This window comes from Fukomys damarensis, unplaced genomic scaffold, assembly GCF_012274545.1.
Source record: "Fukomys damarensis isolate Sample0158 unplaced genomic scaffold, DMR_v1.0_HiC HiC_scaffold_5, whole genome shotgun sequence".
Taxonomy (NCBI): Eukaryota; Metazoa; Chordata; class Mammalia; order Rodentia; family Bathyergidae; genus Fukomys; species Fukomys damarensis.
In genome coordinates, this window is record NW_022900917.1 from 49,705,543 (window position 1) to 49,726,541 (window position 20,999).

The window sequence follows — 20,999 nt, forward strand, 5'->3', positions numbered from 1 at the left end:
TTTTTTGAGGCAGGGTCTTGCCAAGTTTCTAAATTGCCTAGGCTGGGCTTGAATTTACTATTGCCCTCTTTCAGCCTCCAAGAGCACTAGGATTACAGGTGTGCATCATCACGACCAGCATAAAACTGTAAGGACAGAGCTATACCAAAATTAGACTCTGAAATATTTCCTTCCTTGAACTAAATTTTCTACCATCTTTTTTCCAAGTAAGAGGGATACCACCCCTTGTTTGATCAGAAACCAAGTTAGATAAGATACTGCATAGGAGCTGCCTTAGCAACTTATTTGAAGATGAGATGACTCAACTTCTTTAACATGTACCATTGTTTGAATGAATATATTTAAAGTGAAAAAGGAAAAAATTTAGAGGACTAGCTTATGGAAATGAAATACTACTTGGCACCTTACTAAATCATCATAGATTTTCCCTAATGAACTCTGATTTCTCCTTTAATCAAGGTATGATTACATACACTCAAAAAACTTTCCTTCAGGAAAATGGATTTGCAGTATGATAGCAGTCAAAAATGGGGGTAGCTTAGTAATGAACCAATTTAAAGCAAAGTCAGCAAATCCTACTTATTTATTGCACTAGCTCTATTTCTCCCTGTGGGTACTTACAGATTATCTATCTACAGATTTACAACTGGAACTACAGAGGATAGAGAGTATTAAGATGTCAAGACTAAGTTAATGTCTCCAAGTTAGTTTACCATTGTCCAATTCTGGCAACTTCCAAAGTGGTATTAAAATTTAGTACCTCTTCATGTTGACATGTTTAATGATGTTTAACAGTGAAATCAAACACATCATAACTCTGAATAACTCCACAACTGTTATTTTTTTTTAAGTTAAAGAGAATCTTTAGGCCATAAGAGTTTATAAAGAAACAGAATCTAAAAATTGAACCTTAATTTCAAATATGTAACCTTAATTTTCAAATACAGAATTTCAAATTCTAAGATGGGTGTGGTGGCACACGCCTGTAATCCCAGCACTCGGGAGGCTGAAGCAAGAGGATCACTGTGAGGTTGAGACCAGCCTGGGATGCACAGTGAGTTCCAGGCCAGTCTCAAACCGCTCCCCCCAAAAGAATTTCAAATTCTGTATTCAACAAGAATTTGAAGACTCTACATCCCCTTCAATGAAGAACACATTCAGAGAGATGATTTCTTTTTTGAATTATCTGATTTTATTTAGCACACCAGTACAACTTATTCTGGTAGTAAATTAATATGTACACTTACGAAAATGTTGGGTGCTAAGAAAAATGCTTCTGTACATATAAAGTACAAGTAGACTTTTTAAACAGTTTGACTTAATAATTTCCAAGCTCAGAAGTGTGGCAACATCAAGTTATTGAAGGAAACTGGAGTTCCCAGTCTCTGTAATTCAGGATTCAGGTCAGAGAGATGATTTTTTTTAAATTAATTTTTTTAGTTGTTTTTTTTTTTTTTTTTTTTTTGGTACTGGGGACTGAACTCAGAACCTTGCACTTGGCGAGGCAGATAGTGACACCACTGAGCTAAATCCCCAGCCCTTGTTGGTACACTTTTGATATACATAATGATCACATTATCATAGGGAATTTGTACCTGTACATAATATATCTTGATTCTTTTTTCCCCATTCTCCTCCCTTACAACAGTTCTTCCCCTCCTTATTTACAAAAGCTTTATTTCTACTTTTTTCCTTTCTTCCCCTGCCCCCCCCTTGTTCCTTGTTTTCTAAAGTTCAGAAAAAGGATAATCTAAAGTTCTTTGCCTATTCACCAATAAGGAAATACACTCAGCAAACTCCTAACCACCTATGCTGAGCAGCTGCTGGCAGAAGACCAGGACACTTCATAGACTACCAAATGAATGAGTGTAGAATTCCTATGCTAACACTGCAAATCTGCTGCAGCCATCTTACAAGAGGAAACAGGCAGGGCACAATTTCATTTGGAACACTTGACATTCACAAACCCTCAACAAGGTTTCCCAAGATTCTACCACACCTCCTCAATATTCAATTCTTCATGTCCTTGGCCACACTGGAAAAGCTTTTGGAAGTAATAATTCTCATTTATACCTTACAGTAATTATTTTTGCTTTCACATAGTTAGTCTTGGGACTCTCCTAAAACCTATGACACAAAATTACCTAAAATTAAACAGAAAATGGTGGTAGAGAATAGATCAAATATACTTTCAAGCAAATTAGAAACCCAATCTTCATTAAAAATCGTCAGAAAGGCATATTTCCTTCAAGTAACTGCCTAGGTGGTGACTTTGATTCAAACTTTAAAACAAGAAATAAGAAAATGCCTTCCAGCCTTACCTAGGTTTCACTCTCACTATCCTGGAAACTGCCTATGAAAAAAGCAAAGAAGATGAACACTTGCATCTATGCATCTATGCTGACTTTTTTTTTGGGGGGGGGGTGTACCGGGGATTGAACTCCAGTCCTTGCGCTTGCAAGGCAGGCAGCAGAATCACTGAGCTAAATCCTGGGCCCATGTGCTAACTTTTTAAAATGGTTGCAATTTCTTGACATTTTGTCAACTTCCTTTAAATTCTCCATTATCACCATCCCTAGTACTATGCCCTACAAAGTTCTCCTGTATGTTTTTATAGGAAGTGAAGAAATAAAACAAAGCCTCACTTCTGGTGAGGTACTAACACCTACTAATGTCTTGTAAGGCACAAGAAAAAGTTTGCTACTGACTTCTTTGACTAATAAAAGAGTTATATTTATCAAGGGAAAAATAAGGGCCATCTCTGTTTACCTAGAGCTTATTTACAGATTTATAGTGGAAGCTTCAGAGAATGCAGAGTAACATTAAGGTTGTAATACTAAGGTAAATCTTCCAGACTAGTTCTAACAATGATTTTTTTTTCCTAATTGTCTCGCCAATTCTGCCCAAGTACTATTTCCTAAGTACTACTCTGCAGTGACCGAGATTCCTTTTCCCATAAATGATAACATGAAGAAAAAAACAAAAGAGGATGTGCATAATGGTAAAAATGAAGCTTTCTCCCTTGCCCGTAGAGAACCAATTTCATAAAGAAAAGCAAGACAGAAGCAAAAAGATATTATAAATGAAGGATAGGGATGCTAATTACTAAAAGTTATGCACACAGCTTTTGAAACTAAAATCTTGAAAATGGCTGTAATCTACCTTTTTTTCCTACAAGATAGACACAATTTTGACAGCCTTTGTGGAAATCCAAACAAATGAAATCTTGATAATCTATCTTTTCATGAACTGATACTGATCTGTCTCTCAATCTCTCTCCCCCCACACACACACACACCTACCTCCAAAACTGCATTTATTGATGATCTTTAATCAGTACTACTATTTCTCCAACCCTACTAAGGGCAACCTTACTAAGGTAACACCTATCTTAAAGATTACTACCGTAGTAACATCAAACAATTTAAAATTTATATATGCATAAATTTATCTGTACAGACTTTTAAAAAGATACATAGAACAACAGGTATGGTATAAGTATAGTGCTGTGCTGTTTAACATGGCAGTTACCTCTGGCTCTTAAGTACCTAAACTTCCCAACTACGTAAAATATACAGAAGATTCCAAATATTTATGTAAAAGATCTTACAATATTTTGGGGCGGTACCAGAGATCGAACTCAGGACCTTGCACTTGCCAGGCAGGCACAGCACCACTAAAGGCACATCCCTGGCCCACAAACTTTTTATACTGATTATATACAGGAATAATATCTTCTGTATGTTGGTTTAACTGAATATATTACTAAATTAGATTTATCAATTTCTTATGTGGCTACTCAAAAATCTAAAACATTTGTTTTGCATTTGCAGCTCCCATTATATATAAAATGGATAGTGCTGACCTAAAACATAATAAATACTCAAAGAAATAATGGAGAGAATCTTATACAGTACTTAAATAACAAACTCTTTTATCCACCTCAGGGAAGGTATTTGTCATGCCTCCGTCTTTTACCATAAGAGGTGTAAAATGCACCTTCAAATACCCACATGCAATCTTGAATTTATTGGTACATTCTAGGTAGACAGCACAGTTACATTCATTACTGGGATCTTTACATGACAGGTCTTGCTTCTCATTTTTCCCCCTTGTCCCCACCCTCCCTTCACCCCCCATGCAATCTTTATTAAAGTCAAAGAAAAATGTACTGTTTTACAGAGTAAAAACCATCTAAGAGACAAGGCTACCATGGAGCTTATTTATATTTTCAGAGTATGAAGCAAAAGTTCTGATAGAGTAGAACTTTTCCTCTGCTTTAACTCTATACTTGCACTATTTTAACCCACTGAAATTCTGACCTCTGTGATAAACCAACTATACTGAGAAAAAGTGCAAGGAGGTTACTCATTAGGCCATGGTACATACAAATTGAGGTAGTCAGAAGAAATACTAGAGCCTTCATGAAAAACAGGGTTGCTGTACTTTCTTGTTGGACTAGGAAAATAGAGCAGTAAAGGTTGATGGCTTGCTCTACTGAAGCAAAGGTCTTGAAGATAACCACTGCTACTGGTATATGCGAAAAATCAGGGTCTTCCTCCACCTTTCTTCTATGAGCAGTGCCAGGACAGGCACCTTGCTCCAATGAGCTCAAAGTGAGGATCCTATTTTCTAAGTTATTAGTTTACTTGCAAAAGCCCAGAACACCACTTACATAAAAAGTAGAGTTGTTGTTTTAAAGAGCTATTCTCTCTTCCCATTTTACTCAGGTACTGACACATCTACTCTGTTAAAATGGCTCTCCCCCCTTGTTCTGGTCACAATTTCCATACTAGATACTGAAGATGCTACTTTTTCCCATAGACTTACATAGTAGTTGCCAATTATTCTGCCCATGTCTAGAACTTTGTATTTACTGGGTAAATAAAGAGTCTTAGCAGATGACTGACTGGACTTAAGATTTATTAGGAAAAAGTTTTCCCCAAAAAGCTTTAAAAATGTTCATAAGATGTCACAGGAAGATAGAAAATTGGAAAAACTGAACCATTGGCTCTTTTAGTTCTTCTCTTTTTCTAATCTCCTGGGGGAGGGGAACTACAAAGGGAAATTATTACCTATTAGCTCAATTCTTAGTGGCCCTTTAAATATTTTTCTACTTCTGTTCTTTTTCATAATGACTATATTTCCAAAATAAGGAAAGGACACCAGTATGTCCAAAGTATATTTATTCCAAGAGCACAGTGTTTCAGACCTATAAAAGTTCCACCAGATCTTTCACTTGAGAGAGTAATTCATGAACTAGAATACCTGCGTGGACTGTCCAATACAAGTTATTCAGAAGCTCGGGGACTTACTTTCCTGAAACCTGAAGGACAATCCACTTGAGTCTTTCTTGGATAAGTTCTTCAAATGAACAAAATGTCATTCTTGCTGTCCCTCTAGGTTGTTCTCTTCCTTGTCTACAGTGTACCATTCCTGGTCCCACCCCTTCTCCAATCTCTTCACACTCCTGGATATAACAGTGTCCCACAGTGCTGCTTCCATGCTGAAAACCTTCTAGGGCAGTCAGGAACATAAGCCAGGACTGTGCAGCTTCCTCTCTCCCATGCTCCAGCTTCACATTCCAGTATTCGAGGGACAACCAAAGACAGAGAGCTCTAATTTTTGCACTCACTGCTTTCTAATCTTTAAATTCCTTCCCTCCGCTCTTACCAATTCTTCTCTCAATTAGGACTGATCTTCCAAAAATCAAGAAGGATATTATTTTTTCCCAGAAAGCCTTTCCAGATCCCAGTCTCACACAACCTAAGATGGAAAACCCTGTGCTGTTCTCTACAATATACTTTTTATGGCATATCCTGTCTTGAACTCCTTCTTTCCGCAAGATCTTTCTCTCTCCCTAACAAGGGACATTTAGAGTACCTCCAAATCTGACAAATGTTCTCTGAAACCAATAAAGTAGAGCCAAACAATTATGACAATGTTTGACAATGAACTATGAGATTATTTTTTAAGCTTTTCAACAGATAATTCTGAATACTTATTAGCCCTAGATAATGTATCGATTTTGGGTCCCCACCTACTCTAAAAGATGTTACTACTAATCTCACTATGTTCTAATCAGGAAAGCATGTGAACCCTAATTTAGTAGATAAAGAATAAATGCAAGGTCAGGAAGTTAGGAATCAGCTAATGGTGCTTCTATCAAAAGGTCCAAAGCAACTTACTCATTTCTTTGTATCAACAATTCTAAAGTCATGGGCTAGGGACACTTGAGGATCTGTAATGTCAAAACTACTAATACATGATAACAAGAAGTCAGTTACCTTTTCATTCTCAGTCTCTCCAAATGGATCCTCCCAGAGGTTCTTCAGTTTCACCCAGACTGCATTTTTTCATAGTCCCAGGGATCCAACCCAGGGCCTTCCACAAACAGCACACACTCTACCAGGGAGCTACGTCCCCAGCCACTGGTTTACTATTTTTAAATGATTAACAAATAAATATTTTGAATTTATCCCAGTTTAAGTATCTCAGAAAGCAGATATCAATAGACATACCCACATATACATATTTTTGGGCTCCTCAATAATTGTTAAGAACTCAGGGATTGGGATTAATAAATTGGTGAATCACTGTTTTAATCACTAAAAAGAAATGTTGTAGGGTTTTCCCAACTGTAATAATTTCCATTAATGAAAGCCCATACACCAAAGTGTAATATATATTTTGTGTTTTGATTCAAAAGAACTTTTGGTTCTAATATTTTCTTTTGGTCACTCTTCAATACAGATTTATCTCAAGATAGTTAAATGTTATAAAATTTAGAAAATACTCATTTAGAATACATAAAGAGCATAAATTGTTTTAAAAAGTAGAAAAACTCAAGCCAAGCATAGTACATGCCTGTAATCTCAGCACTCAGGAGGCTGAGGCAGGACCATCAACAAGAGTTGGAAGCCAGTCAAGGTTACATAGTGAGTTCAAGGCCAGCCTGAAAAACAGTGAGACCCTGCCTTAAAAAATAAAAAGTGAAAAAAAATTAAAAAAAAGAAAACCTTGTACAGATATGGTGGCATATACCTATAATCCAAGTATTAAGAAGGCTGAAGCAGTAAGATCTTAAGTTTGAGGAAAGCCTGGGCTATATAGCAAGACCCTGCCTCAAGAAACCATAAATAAATAAATAAATAAATAAATAAATAATCAATCAATCAATCAATCAATAAGAAAAACTCAAGAAGAATCAATCTGAAGGTGATAATTCACTTAGCAAATATATGGTTATTTTAACCTGATCCAGCAGCTTTGTTACCCAGCATCATTTTAACCACCACTCTATCATTTATAAACTGCCAAAAAAATGTAGTAGTTTTAAAGCAAAGTATTATTGGCTAGATTTGCTAGGGTACAGTGTGAGTCATTCAGGAGATTTTCAGGATTACGCGATAGCATTTTGAGTTAACCATATCATTAGTTTTCCTCACATATGGCAACAGTGGCTAAAGAGCGTAAAAAATGCACAGATCATATCTAGTATTTATAACTAAGGCTATATTTTGAAATATTTAACTTGTCACTTAAAAAGTAAAATTAATTTTATAGCATATGTATATGTGCATTGACAATTATAAAACAAGGTTGTGATTCAGGAGGTCAGAAATTAAAACCTAGAAAATTAGCATGTATCCCATAGACAATATTATATTATTATAGATATTCTGTGATTATTACCCCTGCTTCATCTGTTTGGGATGAGTTCTAGTTTTCTTCTACTAATGAAGTCTGAGGTTTAGAGGGGTTCAATCACTTGCCCAAGATCACCAAACTAAGTGGTAAAATAGGAAGTCAAGTAACCTTTCTGACTTTAGTCTATGCTTTCCCAAAACTTTACATCTCCCTAGTACTATTTTCAAAACAGGGCTTCAAAATCTGAAGTAGATACCAAGTTTGTCAGAAACCAAGAAAGCAAATACCATAAGCAAAATGGAAACCCTAACAGTACTCGTAAGGAAGCAATCTCACATCTGCTCTAGCATACCAGGTTTGTCCATGGGAAGTGTGCTCCAGGGGCTACATGCATGGCATCTCCCAGCTTTCAGCTCAGGAGTGCAAATGTCAGAGGCACAGATCTCCCCTTGCTCACACATGGAGGTATCCATCCTCTTAAACCTGGGGAAAGTTGGAGGACAGAGACAATTCCCATCCAGCGATCTGGCCATCCTTAAGTCACTGGGCATCTCCTGCAAACTGTACTCATCCTTCAGAGAGAAGAGAAGCTGCTAGAAGAGAGCACAAATGATCCCTTCTTTAGTAAAAAAAAAAAAACTTTCCAGAGAATAAGAAAAAAGAAATTCTGTCCTTTTCACCACTATAACAGGCTGTGTCATTCTGAGGCGGCCCTTTGGCTATAATGGAAAAGGGAAAAGGCAGGCTGATCTGACCCCACATCCCTCTAGAGGCTGGCCCCTGCAGTCACCTGGCACCTGTGCAGTTGGTTATCTCCCAGACCTTTCCTGCCATCCTCTGTGAGCCCTGAGAACCCTGCAGGAGGCCAAACAACTCCCAGAATTCCTTTCCCTAGCAAAAGAAAGCCTATCTTCACTGCAGTGCAAGTCAGACCCCAAATCCCTTTGCATCCTGGGATCCCTGGGAAGCTTTTGTGATCTGTCTTCCCACAGCCTAGCCCAAGCTGATACTGTGGGTCCTCTGTACTGAAGGTAAGCGCTCAACTCCACTGAGATGCCTAAGTGACTCTGCTTCTTAACCAAGCCCTTTTTCATTCCACATTGCTTCAACTTCCTCTCCTACCACCTGATCCCTGACCCTAACTTTTCTTAACAGTTTGGACAACTGTTTCATACTTCATCTGTTGCTTCCCAGTATGTGCTGTGTATTATCATTCACTCCCCAATAAGTGAGGATTCCTTAAAACAGAGTACAGTCTGCCCCACTGACCTAAACGTACTTTCCAATTTGAGGCTGTTTTTCTGCAGCAAGCTGCCTTCCAGGTGTCCTTGTTTATGAAACCACATAAATCGCCTGAAAGGTCTTTTCAGAATCACTTTCCTGGAGTATGCTATAGCCAAATGCCAAGCACCCCTCACAACTGGTATGCCCTCTATCCAGGTATTTCTCACATAACTAGGCATGATCTTTTACTGTTTCGCATTTTCACATACAGCTAATGATGTTTCACCAAATTTAAGTTTATCAAGAACAAGTGTCATGCCTTACAGCTCTAAAATCACCTACTGTACCCTCTAAAACCAAGTTGGAATCCTAGTGGAAGATGTGGAAGATATATAGTATACAGACATATCTGTATACATTAATTTTCATAGATCAACAGCACAAACATCAAATTTTATAATAAAAAGACGTCTGTGAATAGTAAATCTTTCTCTTATATTCTGAAAGATAAAAGGAAGACTCCTACTTCAGTACTTGGTACCCAAATCTCTCTGAGACCAAATTCTGTTAATTATTATTTATTATGCCTTCCTACAATTTGCAATTAAATTCATACACATAATAGTTGATAAAGGTAGATATTTTGTGGCTTCCCAAGAAAAAAAATCAGAAAGAAAAAAATGAAGAGTACTGTAAATATGCAAAACTTGGTCAGAAATTAAGCTTCAATATACTTATAAAACAGAGAAAGAAGAAAAGACAAGAAAGAATAGAGAAAAAAAAAAGAGAAGGAACCAAAAACAGTCTAATGGGTATCCTAGGTCCACCGTCTAGAACTCTGCTGCCAGGGAACTGGGTCCTTACAGTCAGAAACACAGTCTCAGCTAACTATGTATGTGCACCCAGCATATGCACTCAGCACCCAGCACCCAGCACAATTCCTCTAACAGGAAGATCCAATAATTCCTGAGTGGATGAGTAAATGTATAAGCCAATAAGTAAGTAAAGGGAGTAATTAGGAAGAAAATGAAACGTTGAGGCAACCAACAAAATAAAAATCAAGGTGCTCACAATGAAAAGACTTTTCATGAACTTTAAAGGAAGATTGTATTATATTAGGTAAGTTGATCTTGTTGAGTTTTACACTGCAATGCATGCGGCTCTGCATCCCCTTACCTGATGCACAGGCACTTTCTGTGGGGTGTTCTGGGGTGATGGGTGGAGCTGTGCCCACGGCTGGTGATGAGGGTGTGGGGGTGAAGACTGGTGGTGCAAGCCTGGATGGGGCTGCAGTGGAGAGCAGGTTGACAACTGCTGAAAAGACGGTTGCTGACCAGGATGCTGCTGGCCAGGTATCAATCGTTCCTGGATTGCTTGTGGGTCTGCAAGGCCAACACCAGGACAACCATTTGGTCTCATGTGCCCGGTCAACTCCCTCGGTGCTGAGGAGATGCCCATAAATGGACGAGACTGCTGCATGTTTCTGGGGCCCATATTCCTCTGTCCAATTCCCATGGCACCAGGGGGCTGGTGAGACGGCTGAGGGTGGGGTATATTTGGATAACTGCCAACTTCCATTGGTATCCCAGCACTTCCAGGCCTAACTTGTGGAGGAGGCGTGCCTGCTGGATTACTCATTGCTTTCATGGGTGACATGGGAGGTGGAGAGGCATAAGTTCCCTGAGGCTGCGAAGGATGCATAGTTTGTGTGTTCATTTGGTTAAGTGAGCCACTGGGGTGGATGGGCTGCTGGTGCATTAGTCCTTGACCACTGTTTGATGGGAATCCTACAGCATTGGGGTATCTTGGTACGGACTGATTCATTGGAGTATTATTTGTAAGGCCTAAATTTTGATTCATCCCTGTATTGTTAACTAATCCCTGATTTAGGTTACTGTAAGGATATCGAGAATACTGCCCTGAGTTGTTTATAGTAGGAGAGGGGACTGTCTGGCTCCGAGAACTAAAGTTAAGGGTTTGTGGCCTAACAGCCCCTTGCTGAGGAGGATTTGGGGAGAATCTGGGACTGTGGGCAACAGATTCTCCATGGAGAGCAGTAGAGGGGTGGTGGTGGAACTGCTGCACCGAATGACGCAAGGAAGGTGCCATGCTGGGACTCTGCTGGGGCACATGGGACAAGTGGCCGGCTCCTGAAGTGGCAATGAAAGGATTTCCCTGATTGAGGCCCTCCTGACCTTGGGGAAACTGGCTCATCCTCTGCTGTGGCTGACTATGCTGTTGCATGGAAAAATCTCCACGTGCCATATAGCTGCCCATCTGCTGCATGTGCTGAGGGTGACTCTGTGCTGGTGGCCCTGATGGAGCTGGCTGTGGTGGCTGTGGCTGCTGTTGCTGGTAGGGCGCTCGAATCTGATCCGGTACCTGAACAGCCCGGGGACTCCACATAGAGCCACTGTCCACAAAAGATTGCCCGTGCCTTTCATTTTGCATGCCAGGGTAGACTCCCATCTGACCACCGCCACTGCTACCATGGGGCACCTGGGGAACGGGAGGTGTGTGATACTGTGAATGTGGAGATGCCAGTCCATTCCCAGGGGCACTGCTCATCATTCTGTTAGGCTGATCCATCAGATGCATCTTTTGTTGTTCATACTGATTATAGTGATCAAAGTGGGTCAACTTTGTTTGATTTTGATTAGTGGAGGGATGATGAAGGGATGGCTGTAAAGAAGCAAAGCCTTGGTCTATTGGCATTTGCTGACCCATAGGATTTACTGGATTTTCAGGGTAGCCACACTCTCCAAGGCCTTCAAGGCCTTCACTGAAGATATTCCCATCCTCGCCAAAAAGACTCATCATTCCTGGATCTGCCATCTTCCAACACACGGCTCCTCCCAACTACAGCTTGGGAGCTGGTCTGTGCTTCGCTTCACTGAGGTGTTTGTCCTCAAAGCCTATAATCCTTAACTAATCTTCTTCATGTCATTCCATATTTCTTTAATTCTCTTGGACCCTGCAGTGTCAGGTAAAAACTGGATAGGTCCTAGAAGGGAGTGGGAGGTAGGGAAGAAGAAGAAAACAAAGAATTAGGAACAAATAATAAAAACTGCCAGTATTTTACACATTTGAATTTGGTTTTCATTAACAATACTAATCTAGCCCCCTCACTGAGTTGTACTTTATAAATCTAGTTCACTTTAAGAGAAACTCATTAGCTTTTACCAGAAGCATTATTATGATCAGTTACTTAGAAAGCAAGCAAAACACTAACCTTAACCTTAAATTAATCCATTCACTATACTTCCTAGTGTTCCATTCTTGGATGGAACAGAACAAAAGAACACAACATGAAGCAGCAGCAGCTGCCACAGCAGGCAAGCAGATGTATGAATATAGCCAAGCAGCCCATCTGCTGAACTAAAGCCCTGGAAATACTCTGGTTACCAACAGCCTGTCCTTAACCTTATTCCCCCGAGCAGTGTAATCAGATGAGCAGCAGCAGCACTGAGGGCTGTGAAAAGCCCAACTTAGTTAAATTGATTGGAGGATTATACAAATACCAAAATCAGTCATTTCGTGCAAATTAGATATTTACAGTGCACATACAACTACATAACAACAGCAAAGGCATCTAACAAGAAACTTCCCATCATGATGTTTAAAAGCAGGCTTGAGAAGAGTATAACAAATTCACAATTTCATTATGTTTAATGCCAGGAATATACAAGACTCAGAAAGACTACAAGAACGGCTTTCATTCTTCAAGAGGACCAGTTTCACTCATGGCTCTGGGCCGACCATGTTCCCAATCTTTGCTATAAACAGAAGGGCCCAATGACCAGGCTCATTATTCATCTGCAGGCACACTGGGCTCTGGTGGCTGGACCAGGACCCCACGTGACCACTTAGGGAAACTCTAAATGGAAGGACGCTTTGTGGCCAATGGCCATTATTAGTAGAGACAGACAGAGACCTCTTTCCCAAAACTAGTCAAAACTGGAAATTACTTCAAAAGGATAATGTTCAAAATTTCCACATGGACCTCACCACTGCCTTGTCCTGAGACAAGGCAGGACCTAAACAAGAAGCAGAGTGGGAAATCACATCCATCAGCATTATTCTACATACTCACAGCACACAGTACACACTGTTTAATGCTTCACATTTTACCTAAACCCTTCCTAACTGATTTGGTGTCTGAGTAAAATAACCAGTTTAAAGAATGCTTCGAAAATCAAAACAAGAAAGTGTTTTTTGTTGAGTCCTAATTGAATCAACAACCTAATAAAGAAGTAATTCACATAGGAAAAATGCTTGAAATCTTAGACATCTTTGGAATTTAACTCATTTTTTCTTTTATAAGTATATCAAGCATTGCGTGATACTGGCCCACTTGAAAAAGCAGTAGCTTGTTGAAGAATTTCCAAAGCGATGCTATGAACAAGATCAGTAATAAATTCTGTAGACATGTTTCTATAGGACTATGGAAATGAACAATGGGCTGACCAACTCTACTGAGCACGTACCAGTAAAACATAAAAATTCCATTTCTGTCTGCCCTATTCTAACATACTCCTAACAAGGGGAGAATTTTGCTTACAGAAAATGTAAACAACATTCCTGCTCACTGTCAGGACTACAGGCATAACACCTAAGAGGGTCTTCAGGTCTGCAGTTTTCAGGAGACAGCTGTCAGCTGAAGTCAAAGGTCTCCTCACTCTACTGCTAAACTGCCATAAATTTTCTGATCTACTTTCTCCAAATACAGAGGTCAGATGGGCAAGAAGCAGGTGCATATGAAAGCCACTTTGCTGAAAACATGCTGTTTTCCTGTCCAACTCTTTAAAAGCCAAAATAAAGAGAAGAAATCCCCAGTGCCAAATGCAACAATTATTTATAAAATGAATTTACTTCTAAAAAGCTTAAGCAGTCAGTCTAAATGTATTCTCAACTCAGTCTAAATTTCACAAAAATAAACACTGGAATAGACTTGATAATAGCTTAAATCAGCCATATTACCAAAATAATCTTTCACATTAGCTTGAGGAAATAGTATCTACTCATTTATGACCTGGAAGGTCTTGTTTTATAAGACAACAACTTTATCCTACAACCATCCACAGAAGTCACTGGAGGAAATGCCACTGACTGAATGAGGCTCCTGGTCTGCTCTGGCAGGAAAAGGAGCACAGAAAAGTGGACAGCAGTGCCCCACTCATGCAGGCCCACTGACTGAGTGACAGAGGCAGAGCCAGCTTGGAGAAGTAACAGTAGAGTCAAGTCTCAGCAGAAAGCAGAAATGAAGCTGCATACTGGCATGGGAAGGAGGAAATGGAATACTCATGGAGAATAACTGTATCAACACTTGGCTTTGTTCTTCCAGTTCCCTGCTCCTTCCCACTAAGAGTCCCATTTCTCAGAAGCATGAAAAATGCCAGCATTATATGGAATCAAACAAGCACGTCACCTACCACAACAGCAAACAAACTCAGGTGAGCCCCAGGCACAGAAATAAATTTGTTTGTTTGTTTCTTTGTTTACTGGGAGTTTTTTTGAGACAGGGTCTCACTATGTAGTTGAGACTGACCTGGAACTCACACTGTAGCCCAGGCTGGTTTCAAACTCACAGCGATGCCTCCGGAGTGCTGGGATTATAGGTGTGTGCCACCACACCCAGCTTAAAGCACAGAAATTTAAAAAACTGGCTTCCTAATCTGCCCTCCTGACTACTCACACTCAGAACACCATCAATGACTTCCTGTCTCTTTTCTAACTGACCTCCAGACCTTGCTGGCAACTATGCCAGGAATCCATCTGGTAGATGCAATTCATATTTCTGATTTGAGCTAATCTAATTAAGTTTTTTTGGTCTTTTTATTTGATCAAGACTATGAGAATGCCCTCTTTCCCAAGTCACAGCTACAATGTGTAATTTTGTTTCTATATTTATGTAAAATTCCTTTTTAAAGGCTTCTTCTTTCTCTACATTCTACACCTACATTTCCTACACCTAATTCAGCACTGTTCAGTGGGCCACAAGTGAAAGTCATATGTAATTTGAAATTTTCCAGGAGCCACATTTTAAAAGTAGCCCCCCCAAGAAGTAAATTTCAATTATTTCCATTTCACCCAATATATGAAACATGAGCCATAAACTGAAGAGTAGTCTAGAACTTGCTTGGGTTTAGGGCAGAGGCTGCTCCACTGCAAAGGCACACTGTGAAAGCAATTACCACCATTTCTGCAGTAGTTTGAAGACCTTCAGATCCAAATCCCTCTTTAATAATCAGATGAAAACCCCTTTTTACAAACAGAGAGGACTAAACATTTTGTACAAAATATTATTAGTGACAAACAACTTCCCAAAAATGAAAGCAAGGAATATAAGAAATAATGGCATACTAGTGAATACAAAATAGTAAAGATCTTTGTTTATTCTTCACTCAGTCAGAGATGATTCACTAAAATAATGCTGCTGTCATCAAACAAAAGAGAATTTCCTTTCAAAATATGTAATCATACCATATATAACTTTTACGGAACAAGAACATTTTGGAGCCAAGTAGGGGCTATCAGTAAATTTTATTGGGAATAATTAAGACTGAAAATAGGCAATTCCTAGCTGGAATGGTGGCACATACCTGTAATCCCAGCAGCCCTAAAGAGGATGAAGTGGGATAGCTGTGAGTTTGAGACTAGCCTGAACTACATAATGAAACCCTGTCTTTAAGGAAGGAAAAAAAAAAGGCAGATCCAAACCAACAAGTGAATGGCACATAAAGAATCAGTGCTGAAAAAAATAAAAAAGAATCAGTGCTGAAAGCAATGGGTACACAAGAAATCAAATGAACATAAGTTACAAATCATTAATATTTTGAAAAAAACATGTAAATTTGTCATTAAGTTTTATTACATTTATTATGTACTTGATATATTTCTATATAAAAATATACTTAATACAGTGAATTTCTGATCTCCCAAAATGTAAATAATTCCTAACTACTCTGCTTTTCTCCCATCCAAGTACTAACCAGGCCTGATCCTGCTTAGCTTCCAAGATCATACGAGATCAGGTACATTTAGGGTGAGCATTCAGGGTGATATGGCTGTAGACTACTCTGCTTTTCTCAAAGCACAAAGGCATTTGTATAGCCGAGTTTTAATTTAGCACTACAACGACACAGAAGTTTTGTGTCATCTGTGTGGGCTGGAAACCTAGCCAGGAGATAAGTGAGCACAAGACACCTTTCATGTACAAAAAATTTCCTATATCTCAACCACATTTCAGGCAACTGTGTAAGCAAACTGCCATCCCAAGGAAACCTTTTCATAATTGTCCGATACACACATGCACGTATGAAGTCACAGGTCACTTGCCTATTAGATGCTGAAGACTATCTTATAGCTATGTAGCTTGATTGTCAACTGTTCTCTAAATCTATTCCACCTCCAAAGGCCCAGGGGTATAGAACCTAACTGTGACAATAATTCTAGGGGTGTTAGTGGAGGGAGGAGATGTATCAGAATTTCCAAGGCAGTGTCTAAGAACTGGAAAAACAACACATCACCACCCTCACCACAACCCACAAAGACATCTCTCAAGCACCAAGGTGACAAATCCTATCAAGAGAGGGAAAGGATCCATATGCTGATAGGTGGACACACAAAGAGAAAGGGCTCACATACTGCTGAACTTCTATTCAAACTGAAAATTCTTTCAGATTGATCATGAAACCTGAGGACAGCAATCTCCCCACCCTCAACCAGGTCTCTAAACAAACCACTTGGGAAGAAGGAAAATTCAGCAGGGCCAGTGCTTGCTGTTGAAGTGGGCATCTAATCAACTGCCAAGGACCCAGATGAAGAACATCAGTACAACACACATTAGTTCCAGATCTGCCTAATGGACCAAACAATGCCCTTCCTGAATCCTTTGACCAAGAGATTTGTACTCTCATCAGTATGTTTGGGCATTGATGATACACTATACTCTATCTGAGCTAGAAACTACTAGTCCCATGTTGCCTTTTGCTTCGGTTTTTAAATTTTTTTATTCATACATGTTTACAGTAATGTTTACATTCTTTGTGTGTGTAGCCCTTTCCCTCCATCTCTTGACCATTTGAGAAAGATCTATTTCCCTAGTTCCCACCTGAGAAAGATCTATTTCCCTCCTTCCTATTATCTAAATAAAAATCTAAAATTCAATTTCATTGTCTTGCAAGCCACAGTTCAAGTGCTTAAGAGCCACTTTTCCATCTTTGCAGGAAACAATATGGACAGTACTGCTGAACATTTCTTCTTGGATCATATTTTTAGACAAAGGCCATATTAAATAGTAGCAAACTTCCTTCATGTAAGTTATTTTCTTCTGTTCACATTAAACTCTTAAAGGTCTATACTTACACCTTGTAATAAAATGTATGCTATACTTTCCATATACATTTTACAGCAACTACACTTTCAACCTATAAAATTTTTCTTTACTCCCCAACCTATATCTTTACTTCTTAATAATTTCCACTATGATAATTCTCAATTATCCATAGTTTTAAAGATGTAGATTTAGAATAACCTAGTCCTTCAAAAGATCTGTTAGTCTTAATACCATGTTAAAAATGAATCTGGACTGATGTCAGGCATGGTGGTGCATACCTGTAACTCCAGCACTCGGGAGACTGAGGCAGGAAGATCACTGTGAGTTCGAGACCAGGCTGGGCTACATAGTGAGTTCCAGGTCAGTCTCAACTACATAGTGAGACCCTGTCTCAACCAAACCAAAACAAAACAAAACAAAATCTGAACTGAGGATGTAGCTCAGTGGTAAAGTATATGCTTAGCAAGCAGAAGGCCTTGGGTTTGATTCCTGACACCACAAAAAATAATAATTTTTTTAAAGTAATAAAGATTGCACTGATAGCTTTTATTTATATCACTAGGTTCTCCAATTCTGCAAATATCAAATGAAGAGACACATTTTTTTGGTAGGGAAAACTATGCTGAGTTGATATTGTATAGAATTCCATGCTTTATTTCAGCACTCTACATGGCAGCTAACAGTATTTCCATCTACAACCTCTGACCTAGCCAAACAATGTAAAGTAGCCCTAGATCCTTCCTGTCATTCATATACAACATGGCGGGGGGTACTGGGGATTGAACTCTAGCCCTTACACTTGCAAGGCAGGTGGTGGAACCACTGATCCAAATCCCCAGCCCTTATATACAACATATCTAATGAGTGCCTGCCTTGGGTAAATTATCCAATACACCCTGGGTACACAACATTAAACAAAAACATGAGATCTGCTGTCACACAGCTTGCTATTCTAGCAAATGCCCTTTGGATATTCTGCATATTGATCCACTTGCCCAGTCAGCCAATTCTGTCTTGAAAATACCTCACAGCCTATATTCACCTCCCCACTAATGGAGTTAGGCCTTCATGATATAGTGAACATAAGTTAGAAGTCTAATTGGTTCTCCCAAGTCCTGACTCAACACTCACAATGCGGACTCAATTATCTAAATCCTGATTCATCATGCCTTGGCCTATTTAATCCTTACAGACTTCACACAGCTTTCAGGATCTACTCCAAACGCTCCAGTATGGCTGAAGGCATTTTGTAACCACAGACCCACTCTACCAACTTCTCAATTCCTCAAACTCCTTTCTCCCTTCTGAAACACCCACATATACCTCCTTGTGGCAGCCCCTCAAGTTGTATCAAGTCCCAAAAGTTCACCACCATTCCTCTATTGTCTTCCTTGCTTTTATGTCTGCCCTTCCCTGCCTTAATGAGCCTCCTCACCTGCTTTAATGTGCAGCCTGCCTCCTTCTTAATGAGTTCCTTGCTGACACCTGTTTGGGGATGCTTCCTCTCCTCAGTCATCCCCATCAGGTGATTCTGAAGCCCTCCCTGACTTTAACACCTATCTCCACAGGCAAGAGCTACAAAAGCACCAAGCACAGTGCTGTAGCTTACTTCCTTTCCTTCCTGCTTCTGTTCCTGGAGTCTGGGGAGGAGAGGGAGCACCAATAGCACTCCTAGGAGCTATGGCAGTAGGTATAGAATCTCAAACAACTCTGGAGTCTGCCTCTTCTTAACACATGTCCCCAATGACTCCTGCGCACATTTAAATTTGGAAGTCCCATTCTCAGAGTCCAAGCTCAAAATTAACCACCCAATTAGAATGAGAACAAGAAATCCACAACAAATATTGCTTCTCCCAAAGAATTACCAAACAAGAAATGTAAAAACGTAATCTTTAAAGAAAGGTGTCATTTATGATAACAAAAAATACTAATTTCATCCAAAGAATTACGAAGTTCTTATTGACAAATTTTAATCTGTAATGGTTTACAAGGAGTGGACATCTAAAGGTGGTTTAGTTTAAAGATATGCCCATCTACTTGCCAATCATTTTTGCAAAACAAAAAGTACATTTAACATTAATATCTCATGCTGCATTACATAACATACTATTTCATAGGTTTCTTGCAGAAATCTTTCAGTTATTTCTACATAACTGAGGAGTCTGGATATTCTGAAATGCCTTTCCGATTAAAAATTTTTTTTTGCCTACATTCAATGCTGAGGCTAATATTTCCTTTCAAGGCAACTAATAAAATAGCACAGAGTTAATGGCTTGAGTGCCCACAAAAAACTTTTTTTGAAATGTTCAATGGGAGCATATTGCCCCATACCCAAGTTGTGCCACTAAAGTGTAAGAATCCTTCCGGAGAAAAGCCTTTACACCTTGCAGCTGAACCTTCAAATATCCTAGGAACTGTAGGTGTAGCTCAGTGGTATAGCACTTGCCTAGCATGAACAGAGGGCCCTCCCTGGGTTTGATCCCCAGTATGGCTAAACTAAACTAAAACTAAAACCAAAAAAACAAATTATCACTCTCTGAAGCTACTTCCTTAAAGACTAAGCCCACTGAGAAGGCAACCTGCACCCTGATCTTAGCCCAAAGACACTAAGTAAACACAGCCAGCAGGGTCTTCATTCCATGTACAACTTAATGTTGCCCCTTGATAGACTATCTACACATTCTAATTATACAGCAAAAGAAAAATGATGACAAACATGTCTGCCTGTCTCTCTCTCTGTCTCTCTGTCTCTCTCTCTCTGAGACACAATACTCACAGTGTTGACTAAATGACAAGAAACAATGAGAGACAAAGAATGAATGTATTTTACCAAAAAAAGACACTGAGGCACTATAAACAAGATGTACAAAACAAAACAAAATGGCCAGGTTCTAAGTCCAAGCAGTTGTTAACCAGGCAGGCCATTAAATGAGGGGGAAAATATATACATTTGCTTATGTAAAATACATATCTGCCCTACAACCTTTTAATGTTATCCTAAATAATGTTAAGTATAATAAAGAAGGGAAAAGCAAATGAAGAAACAGATCAAGTGATAAAATAAATGGAAAAATTTTAAGAAATCTACTTAGGACATGAAAAAGTTAAACTTCAACCCACCTGGTATAGATATTTACAGAGAAGGCTTGCCTGGCATGGTGACACATGGCTATAATCCTAGCACTCAGGAAGCTGAGGCAACAGGATCACCTTGAGTTTGCGGCCAGCTGGGCTACATAGTAAGTTAAAAGCCAGCTTGGACTATACAGACTCCATGTAGTCAGACAGGCAGGCAGGAAGGCAGGCAAGCAAGCAAAACATACAAAGAAGGCTGATGGAAGAGTAACATACAGAATTTGGGGGATCCTAGTATGTATCTTGCTTAATATTTTAAAATATTATGGATACTTTAAAGAAACAAAGTTTGGTATGTAAAGGACAACACACCACCACACTGTTAGCCTAATTTTTAAAAATAATCATTAGAACATATGTTTTCTCACTTGTTTTAGACTTATTCCAGCTGCTAAGTTGAAACACAGACACACACAGACACACACAGACACACACACAGACACACACAGACACACACAGACACACACACACTACTTCCAAGGGATGTTAAGCCTACACAGTAAGAGAAGAATGGAAGGACGCAGTCATCCTCTGTCCAGAGATTCAGGCAATCACAAGCTGTAAAGCTAACACTAAGCCACTGGAGACTCCCAGAGGTGGAATGAGGCCAACATGCTGAAGGTCAAAAAAAAAAAAAAAAAAAAAACCAAAA

General features: G+C 39.3%; 1 protein-coding gene across 2 annotated transcripts in view; it reads right to left on the bottom strand.

The window, feature by feature from the left end:
* The window catches only part of Chd7 (chromodomain helicase DNA binding protein 7), a 122,230-nt gene extending 110,357 nt beyond the window's left edge, over positions 1–11,873 (bottom strand). For both annotated transcript variants that reach the window (XM_010640544.3, XM_010640533.3), the window contains exon 1: positions 10,051–11,873. In XM_010640544.3, the coding sequence (XP_010638846.1) occupies positions 10,051–11,709 (1,659 nt within the window). In that variant the 5' untranslated portion in view covers positions 11,710–11,873. The remainder of the gene's footprint in view (positions 1–10,050) is intronic.
* Between the last annotated feature and the right edge of the window lie 9,126 nt (positions 11,874–20,999).